The sequence below is a fragment of the Trachinotus anak genome, unplaced genomic scaffold (genome assembly GCF_046630095.1).
Source record: "Trachinotus anak isolate AG129_WGS33_773 ecotype Australia unplaced genomic scaffold, CSIRO_AGI_Tana_v1 ptg000001l, whole genome shotgun sequence".
NCBI classification, from domain to species: Eukaryota; Metazoa; Chordata; class Actinopteri; order Carangiformes; family Carangidae; genus Trachinotus; species Trachinotus anak.
The window spans coordinates 4,328,516-4,338,988 of NW_027273852.1; the positions used below are offsets into that span (position 1 = coordinate 4,328,516).

At 39.0% G+C, this 10,473-nt stretch overlaps 1 protein-coding gene across 1 annotated transcript; it reads left to right on the forward strand.

Moving 5' to 3' along the window:
- Positions 1-2,615: 2,615 nt before the first annotated feature.
- Positions 2,616-8,428, forward strand: tpt1 (tumor protein, translationally-controlled 1). The gene is made up of 6 exons (XM_071500458.1): positions 2,616-2,771; positions 3,483-3,550; positions 5,017-5,204; positions 5,388-5,493; positions 6,038-6,154; positions 7,967-8,428. Exons 1-6 carry the CDS (start codon positions 2,744-2,746, stop codon positions 7,967-7,969), a joined length of 510 nt encoding a protein of 169 aa, XP_071356559.1. The 5' UTR covers positions 2,616-2,743; the 3' UTR covers positions 7,970-8,428.
- The last annotated feature ends 2,045 nt before the right edge of the window (positions 8,429-10,473 follow it).

Sequence of the window (10,473 nt, forward strand, 5' to 3'; positions counted from 1 at the left end):
AGATACAGACCCAGTGTCATAAAACAACATTAGCTTTTGGAATAGTTGCATTCACAGCACTGCCGTCATGTTACTGACTGTTGATGAACTGAGCTTGTTGTGTTAATGTAATAAATGGAATAATATTAATAATAATAATAATAATAATAATGGAATAAAACAGACTGTAAAACACTCAGGCTGAACTGCAGGATGCAACAAACAATTTGCCAAAATGACAAAAAAAACAGCTGTTGAATTCTAAATCTTTTCTCTCCTACTGAAATGTGTGTGTGTGTGTGCACTGTATTTATTGTCACTCACAAAATTCTTGGAGATTTCAAACTAAGGCTGAGTGAATTCATGACTTGAGTGTATAATTTTTCTAACTTAATCTATTTTTGTAACTTCATACATTTGTGTGACGTGATGATCAGGGGAACTGGGTGCAGAATGTCAATTAGTTTTGATGGATAAATTCATTAAGATAATAACTGAATAAATGTGTTAACTCAAAAAAGGCAATAAATTTGGTTTCATTCAGAAAAATGTCTCCTGATGAAAAATATTTCTTTTATTTCTCAATGTTTGGATTCATGACTAGGCTGTAACAGTGACCAGTATTCACAAGAGAAAAAAAAGTACCTAAATGTCCATGTAAACTACTCAGACCACTACCGGGGTCTTTCTCCCAGCAGACATCTTGACTTCTCATGGTAGGACAGTGGCTCAGTTCTATCCAATAGTGAAACTCAATTTTATTTTAAATTTATAGATGTGGTTTTGCCTCTGTGACATGTCAAAATGTCTTCTGTGAGAAAGGAAACACCTGTGCTCAGTACATTGCATACATTAATTTTCTGTCATGTCTGCAATGACCAATATGAAGCTCGACTAAAGGTGCATTCAGTTGTAATCAGGAAAACTCAAATTGGATTACTGGCTCATCTCAGAACTGAAATTAAAATTCCTTTTTTCTAATAAATTAAAGGGATGTTTCATTGTAATTTGCAAACCTTGGCTACTTAGAAGAGATTCGCATCCCGTGGCGCCAACTGCTGCTGTCAGATAGGCTATGTTTGATCAATTATCAATGACAATGAAAATGAATATTATTTGATTATTTCTAAAAATCCTGTCAGCAGCAGCAGCCTGTGGATCACAAAACACGCAGACAGGTGAGCTGCAGGTTCTCAGGTGAGCTGTTATGTGCTAATGAAAGACAAGTTCAGAATATTGTTTTAAAATATAATTTAAAGATGAGATTAAGTTCAATTCAATTGAATTTTATTTGTATAGCGCCAAATCATAATATACATTATCTCAAGGCACTTTACAGGATAAGGTCGAGACCTTACTTTATTACAGAGAAAAATCCAACAGTTCCCACAAAGAGCAAGCACTAGGCGACAAAGGGGAGGAAAAACTCCCCAGTTGTGTTGCCCATGAAAGGACAGACCCACAGAATTGCAGGTGAGATTTAAGAATGGCTCACAGCAGATACTTGAATCAAATACAGTATTGCGCTAGGGTTTTCAACTTTATTTTCTGGTAAAAAAAAAAAAAAAAAAATCTTGAAAATCTATTAAATAAAAAAAAAAAAAAACATAAATAAATAAATAGTGCCTTCATGCTGGTCTCACAGTGTCTACGTGAGACACAGATGGAGTTTAATGTAGCTGAGTGAAACTGGCCTCCTGAGCAGAGGTCACACCTTTGGTTCATCAGCAGCTGAAGAGCAGACTGGATGAGAGGTTTGGCTTCAAAATTAACTTTAAAATTAATGTGTAATTAAGAGTGGCTGAGTTATATTCTCTGAGTGAAAACGGAGAAAAATGCACTTAACGTCTCAGTTGTGGTTTGATATTAATTCTTCAGAAGACAAATCAAAATCTCTAGGTCAGAAAGCTGTAGGTAATGGAAAGGGACGTTTTTCATTTCTGTTGTAAAAGTATGTTCCTGCATGCTTTGGAGCGTGTGTGTGTATGTGTGTTTGTGTGTGTACTTGTACTTGCTACACAGTAAGGACCAAAAAAAGTATTTTACTAACAGAGTGAGGACATTTTGGCCGGTCCTCACTTTTTGAGACACCTTCAAATCACATTTTGAGGATGAAGACTTGGTTTTAGAGTTATGGTTAGAATTAGGTTAAGGTTAAGGTTAGGGTCAGGGTTAAGGAAAGCATTATGTCAATGAGTGTGCTCATAAAGTTGGAAGTACAAGTGTGTGTGTGTGTGTTTGTGTGTGTACATGTACATGTCTTTCTGTGGTTGTGTGGACAAATTTTGGTTTGAAATCATTGTGGGGACATTTTGACCGGTCCTCACAACCAAAGGGCTGGTTTAGAGCTAATACTTTGTTTGGGATCAGAGGATAGACATTTATTTGTGATGGTTAAGCTTAGGGTAAGGGACTAGGGAATGCAATATGCCAGTGAGTGTCTTCAAAACTAACACAAAACAAGTGTGTGTGAATTAGTATATTATTAACCTGTGTGTGCTCCAGCATGTTCACACAAACTCTCTGTCTCAGGTCTGAACTTCTTATATTCATAACTACTATACAGCAAACCGACCACTACACACATAAATACAGAGTGCCTTCATGCAGCTCCACTTCCGGCTCTGACGCGCAGAGCCTCGGTGACGTAGGCAGGATGTAAAAGCGCAGCCTCGAGGCCTCGTCGGTCTTTTACCTCTTCCGTGCTGGTAGGGAGGTCGGCCTGGGCCCAGCGTCTGAAAGATTCACCACTGAAACAGGAAAAATGATCATCTACAAGTGCAAAATCACCGGTGAGTTATCATGTTTTCGCTACAGTTTCGTGTCGGTCGGGTATCGTCTTCATCGCGGCCGTTATGTTCGCTGTGTTATTATTTTCCTTGTGAGAGAGAGAGAGGGAGAGTTAGCTAGCTAGCTAGTTAGCTGGCTAGCTAACTCGTGTAATGCCGCAGCTAGCGCTAGCCGTATGCTAACAGAGCCACCCTCTTTAAAAAAACAAAACGGAAAACTTTACATTGTTAACCAATGAGTTTGCTAAGTGTTAGCCACTCTGTCGGCTAGCCGCCGGCGCTGAGGCCCAACAGAGTCGTAGTTTTTAGCCGTGGTTCAGCTACCGGTAAGTTAGCTAAAAGTGGGAAAGTGTGGCCGCCGTGTATCGAGTCGTACCAGGGCGAGGTGATGTGATACGGGACGGTGGTTCAGGATATAAATGTACCGTCAGTCATGTTAGAGAAACGCGGTGTATGTGGCCTTTCGGCATCACGTAGCCACCAGCTGTAGTTTTATTTATGGAAAGATGTCCGACTAGCAGATCTTTCGAGAACTAGCATTAGCATAGTTATTGTGTCGTGGCGTCCTCTCGGGGGTGTAATCATGAAAACGAGCCCCAGGGGGTGAATTTAATTTCTATTTTCCAGTGTACGTGTACTTTGTAGTTTGTTTCGCATCCAGTGGATAACCTGGAGATGTGTGAAGTGTTGAAAAAGGTGTTTTTCTTCCCCAAGGTGATGAGATGTTCTCAGACATCTATAAAATAAAGGAAAACGACTACATCTACGAAGTTGAAGGAAAGGTGAGTCACCGGTACACAGCAGAGATGAAACTAATCGTCAACTGATTCTTGAAGCAAGCAAATGGAAAATATAATAAGTTTTGATAACTGGTCAATTGTTTCAGTAGTTTTTCAAGCCAAAATGGAGATAAAAAGTCTAATATTGTGATTCCAGCCATTCAAAGGGAGAAAGGGAATGCATTAATACAGCTAGGATGCCCATGTGGAAAGCCATTTGCTTGTTTATGCAATTACCTGTTTTAAATGTTTTACAGAAAATTTAGACACAGTAACAAATAAAATTTAGAGATTGTAACAAAGTGTAAAGATACAAATGCATGTATTGTTGATTGGCGTCTCGTTGTTAATCGACTCCAACTGTAGTTTTCAGCTATTGACACAATATTTGTCACAGATGACAGATTCTAGTCTAACACGATGCTCTGCCAAGCTCTGGTAAATGTCCTCTGCCTCTACTCCGACTAGGTTAAGAGGCATCGCTCTGTGACATTGGTCCACAATTACATGTGGACTGTGCATTTTTGCTGTTAACCCATTAAGACCTGAAAAAAAAACCTTCTAAAACCCTAGGCACTGTTTGAAAACAAACTCCTACAACCTGAGTTTCCTGGCATTCACTAAAACCTTTGTTACTCAGCTTGTGAAGCAGAAAAAAAAACATTTGAGAGCTTAAATCCTTGACTTTTTGAAAATTTGTATGTCTGGAAAATAAGTACATTTGTCAACATTCTCAGATGAACATTTGGGTAAAGGCAATGCTTTTAGATAAAAGCTAAAGATTTAAGGCATCAAATGGTTTTTACTTCATGTTTTTAATCTGCTTTAGACGCTGAGAAATAAAGGTTTTGACAGCTTTGCATCAGGTGAATCTTACCTTTAGCCAACGAAACGAAAATGTTTTTGCAGCTAAAACCACTGGGGGAAAAAAACCCAAAATGCATTTTCCATGATGTATTTCACCTTCCTGCCAGGAATTTCAGCAAATCACAGCGCATTTTATCAATCACATCTTAAACAAAGACACTATGCGTGTGCGTCTCTTAAAGGGTCTAAAAGGGCGAAGCGCATAGACTTCGCACCCAGTCTTAAAAGGAGAAACATGTATATGCAGAAAGGTTTTTTTTTTTCCCAAAATGCTTTCACACTCAGACTTTCTCGGCATATATAAGAGTATATTTTTGCTTTTAATTAGAACACAAGTGAAAATGTATTCCCTCTGTCCTGCCCCTCCCGCTCCCTCCGACTGTGGTGTTCACATTTAGATTACAGATTAAATGTCACTGTTAATTTGATATAATTACCAGAACACTTTACTTTCTTTAACAAATTAAGTGAAGCTGGTCCCCACACCTTTAACCCAAAAGTGGCAACAATGAATTGACCTCATTATCTGTCCTGTTATCAATAAAATTGATATTCTCCCCCCTCATGCCTGAACTCTCTTCTCCCCTGCTTAACGTGTGTAGCTCGTCACCAGGACATCGGATGACATTGATGACTCTTTAATTGGGGGCAACGCTTCTGCTGAAGAGGTGTGCGAGGGCACTGATGCATCTGCCGTTAGTGGTGTGGACATCGTCCTCAACCACAAACTACAGGAGACGAGCTTCGACAAGAAGTCGTACACGGCATACGTTAAGGAGTACGCGAAGGCGTAAGTTTCAGTGCTTTGAATGAATGAATCACAGGTATTCGATCAATACTTGTTATCAACAGGTTCCTCCCGAGTTTAGGTGTCGGGAGAAAAAGTCAAATCGGTGCTTCCCCATCTGTAACTGTGAGGTACGATGAATTCTACCCAGAAATACTAAAGAATATCCTTCTTTTTAATGTCCAGACTGAAGGCCAAGCTGGAAGAGACCAATCCTGATAGAGTTGAGGCCTTCAAGACTGGCATCACAACAGAAACGAAGAAGATTTTGGGAAACATCAAGAACTACCAGGTAGCTCAAAGTCAAGTCACACACCATGTTCACAAAAGCTGTTAAGGCTAAAAATAACTGTTTGCTGAGTTGGGAGAAACTCATCGAGGTATCAGCATGTCTAACTAATGTTAGGCTGGCTCTTTACTGTAGTAAAGTTTAAGTTGCATTCATTGACTTTTGAGAATTTTTAGAAACTTTAATGCCTTTTAGGACGTTCAGTGGTATGAGATACCACGGTGCTAAACAAATAAAACTAGAATGATCACCTCAGTTATATGCATCCACTAACCAGCCAAGTTGCAGGAAATATGGTCATAATTAGTCCTAATTAGTGTATGAACTGAGTTGAGTTATGGCCAAAAACGCCTTGCTGAGATCGTTCACGAGGACAGGACAGATGGACAGCCTGAAAACACAATTTCACAGACAATTGGTGGGTTCAAGATCGTACAAGGTGTTTTTGTCCACTTGTATACCGAGTGTTATCACAATTACAGCCCTTGTCATTATCTTCATAATTGTACCCAGTAGTTTCTGACGCATTGTCTTTGTCTCCTTGAAGTTTTTCACAGGAGAGTCTATGAACACAGACGGCATTGTGGGACTGCTGGATTTCCGTGAGGATGGCGTCACACCGTACATGATTTTCTTCAAAGATGGCCTGGAGATTGAGAAATGTGTAAGTTCTCAGCAGAGTCTCTAGAGACACACGCATCTCATGAATCAAGCTGGAGAACTTACTAGTCGTCATCAGACCCTCCTTAGCTGGTAAAAGGCAGAGAGCGAGCCCCACTCTGTACTGCTAATATTTTTTGGTTGCACCAGCCATGCTCCATGGCCTGCAGAAATGTGGACAGTGTCCATAAGAGAGCCCTCACGCGCTTGATGATCTGACAGCCCCAAGCCCCCGTAAACTTAGCAGGAATGTGCTTGAAGTCCCTGAGTGTGGACATAGGGATTGGGCCAGAGTTGAGTTTGTGATGAAGTGACATCATTGGTTTTTCCAACTGTCTGTTGCTCTTTCAAAATGATTTGGCACCAACCTTTTCTATTGCATCACCAGAAACTGTTTACAGCTGCTCCATGACAGACCCCTTCAGAATTTTTATTTATTTATTTTTTTAAAGCACCAGCGACAAATCCAGGGGCTTTTTGGACAAACTTGAGCTACTTTCTATAGAAGAGTCGCTAGTATTGCACAGCAAGAGGCATACCTCTACTGTTCAGAGAGGCGGAGAAGCGATTTGTTACTTTTTTTTTTTTTTTTTTAAATCAGACAATGTCAGTTATAAAATCTGGATTTTAGCAGTACAGCGCATCATCTTGGAAATGGCATGTAGCAGATTTTCAAACAGACTTGAGCTACCTTCCATTTAAATTAGTTTATAGCGGTTCAGCAACTCTCAACTATGTCCTCAATTTGGTTGAACATACATGGTCCAGCCATATACTAGATTTTGAATGAGTCTTGTTAAACATTGTGAAGAACTGCACCTACTTGGTGTTAAACAACCAACAGAAATACAATATATAAACTTAGTTTAGTTTAGTTACACATCATAATCGAGTTCAGTGCCTTGTAGTTGAAGGCAGTTGCATACTGACCACAGACTGTATATATATATATATAGATATATAGTCTGTTGTCGGCAAACTATATAAATCAACAACTCATTCTAGCAGATAGAAAATAATGGTCCCAATTCATCTGTTATAATGTAAGAATATCATGATGTCTTGATGATTAATCACTTTAATCTGGATCTCTGACAGAACAAGCTGTTGCTCACTCCAGTCTGTGCAATTTTATAACATTAAATCAGCAGCTAAAGAGGAGAATGAGCTTCAACAGAATCAGTTTTATGATTTGATAGCTTCAGGTTTAATTATCAGATGTCAACTAATCAGCAGTTTGTTCATAATTGGCATTAAGGTAGTGGCACACAGTATTCCTACTAAATATTCCACTTTTGAAAGTGATGATTATAATAATTAAGTATTTTAATATTCACAGCTACATTGCTATATCACTAAATATGAGCTTCAGCATAATGGTCTGTTTTCTAGATACAGGTGAGCAGGGGTTTTTTTTTTTTTTTTTTTTTTTTTTTTAAATTTGACAAAATAAAATATTTGTCAGTGACAGTTAAACCCCTGGTGAACAAAGCATGTACTTGATCACCTTATTTCTTAAGCATTGTAGTTTCATAACCATTTTTCTTGTTTAGAATAATTGAAATGAAACTATGAGTTATGTCTCAATTCTCAGGTCACTTGAATATTATTTTGTAGCCATTATTAGTTGCTCAGATGATTTGTGGTGTTTGTTTGGAGCCGTGATCCTGTAGAAAACTCTACATTATAGCTGTGTTCAGGTATTAAGCAGTACTAACAATGAAATAGTGGTTATTTTTGGACTGCATAGTAAGTGACTGAAAAGTTACTTGATAGATGAGTATATTTATTATTTATGTTTTCTTCTTTCTTGCAGTAACTACCTGGAACTACATCTACTTTTTCAACTGGCTGCTGCCTTCCAGATGACCCCATTAGCAGACTGAAGAGCACTATTTTGCATCATGCCTGAACAGAAACATTCTTGTACAATTTCTTATATATTCACATTATGGCCCACAGTACAACTCCCCCCAAACTGGATGGAAGAAGACATGACAGGTCACTGAATACAGTTTTTAAGTATTTCTTTTTGGCTTTTGCAGTGTCTGAGTTTTGTCTCAGGATTGTCCCACCTTTTGTGATTTAAAGTCAAAGGCAGGACAGTGAGCAAAGCTCTGATTCTAACTGAAAGAAGATGATTTTTCTTCTGTCTGCATACTGTTTTAGCAATGACCCATACAGGTTGTCCTCCTCATACCTCTGTGTTTATGGCTGCAAGAAAGATTCCATCTACAATGGAAAACTTGGAGTTTCAAAATAAAATCTAGAACCACCACTCTGTTTTGCTGTATTTTTTTGTGTGTATGTTGAGGAAGCCTTTATTTCTCTACACTCAAGCAGGCAGGTTGTAGGTTGAGACTTACAATTTATATATCAGTACAGAGCAAAGTGGCATTGACCAGTGTATGAATGGGGAACAGTTCCCTTCAAAAGGGTTCTTGCAGATTTTTGGCCCTCCTGAAAAGCTGATGTATGATCTCTGGCATGTTCCAGAGCTTTTTACATGAGGGCCAAATCATTAAATCAGTTTTTCACGTGCATATCTTAATGCTGAGTTTGTTTTTTTTTTCAAAACTCTTGCAGGTTTAACAAAATTTACATAGCTAACACTGAGATATGCTGCAGAAAACTTGAAAGATATGATTGTTAAATGCATTTTGCAATTTCACATTATCCACAGTTTAGTCAGTATTGACTGCTAATGTGCTAACTGAGAAGAGAAATAACCATTTGTCTTAACTCATACAACTGTGCATTATCTGCTTTGGTCTGTCTGCCTCCAAAAACTTGACTCCACAACTTTGCCAATTGAATTGTTTATAATCTTCATGCAAAAAAGTGAGGCATAAAGGTAACTGGTTAAAGAAAATTGCAGGATATCAATATACAATTATAACACAACTATGTGCTAGTTTTTTCCTCTGTGTGAAAGCACTAAATAAAACGGTCTGACAGTTATGTATTCAGTTTTCTGTGCTTATTAATGAAAGGAGACCATCAGTAATGATGGAGATTTGGGGGGATTGAACCCAAAACATTGTACATTCAGTGCACAAACTCTATCAATAAGCTACATCCACACCAAATACTTCCTCTGACGGGCTCATTATTGATCCGCTGATGTTGTGTCTTTCACATAATGAACATTCATGGATGTTTATTTTTTGTTAACAGCATGCAGATCCCACAGCTGATATGTTTCAGCTTCACACCATCATTCAGGCATAAAAAGGTGAACAACCCAACTCTTTGTAAAGAGAGCAGGTGGTGAAGGCTGAGCCTTTATCCTCATACAGGTAATTTTGACATTGAGTGACACATCTACACCATAACTCAGGATAGTTGCTATGAGTTGAGTAATGGCACAAAATAGACACAAGAGGGAGCTGTTTGCTTTCCTTAGTGTGGCATCACTGGTGGTACGAGAACATGGTGGGACAGCAGTGGCCTGGGTGTCAAAGGTGAAGATGAAGTAACCAACACCAGGATTGATGGAGAATGTCCATGGCAGGTGAGAAGGGTTGGAGGTTGGAGACCCCTGATAAGTTTAGTGGGTCAGTAGGAATGACTGAAATATCCGCTGGACTATGAACATCCAGAGCGATTTCTCAGTAATTGCTGAGATATCTTAATCTCGACCTAACCTGTCAATAAGACAAACAGACGAATAAATCAATCATCACAATCCTGTCATCTGCTTTGATTGGCTTTTGGTCACTAGGGCAGAAGATCTGAAACAAGCTGAAAGACATGAGGCCTTGACTGAAGTATTTGTCTTAGTCTTTCCCCACAGGACAGTGGAAAACTACTATGTTACAGTAATGCCACCACTGTAAGTAGCTCACTGTAGTACACATAAACACATAATCAAACAGTAGCCATGAGTCCATGCCATGATTATGCCCTTGTTTAAAAGTACATTCGGCCGTTTGCGTCAGTCTTTCAGCAGCTGTGATCGAATGCTGGTTCAGGTCTATTCCACGTACCGCAGATGTTGGTGCCACCAAAACCTTCAGTGTGTTACCATAACAGCCTAAACACACACCTGCCTGAGTGTGGTCATAGATTAGCACCTGTGTTGTAACAAGAGCAGGTATTCATTATTAATTCATATTGGTGTTACTCTCTTCAAGACATCACCTGCATGTGTGTGACAGAGATAATGGGGGGTTACCATTATTCCAGGGCTGAGCCTCCGACATCCAAGACTAGAAGTGTATTTATGTCAGGTTAGCATTGATCCGAGCAGAATATGAAATCAGCTTAATCTAATATTCTACATTGTAGGTCAGGAGTCTCTGGGTCTTTGCTAGTGGTTTG

Excerpts from the sequence above, each read along its gene's own strand:
- tpt1 (XM_071500458.1), top strand. The coding sequence starts at position 2,744 with ATGATCATCTACAAGTGCAAAATCACCG. Across the intron at positions 3,551-5,016 it reads TCTACGAAGTTGAAGGAAAG|CTCGTCACCAGGACATCGGA; the intron begins GTGAGTCACCGG and ends TAACGTGTGTAG. Across the intron at positions 5,494-6,037 it reads GAAACATCAAGAACTACCAG|TTTTTCACAGGAGAGTCTAT; the intron begins GTAGCTCAAAGT and ends GTCTCCTTGAAG.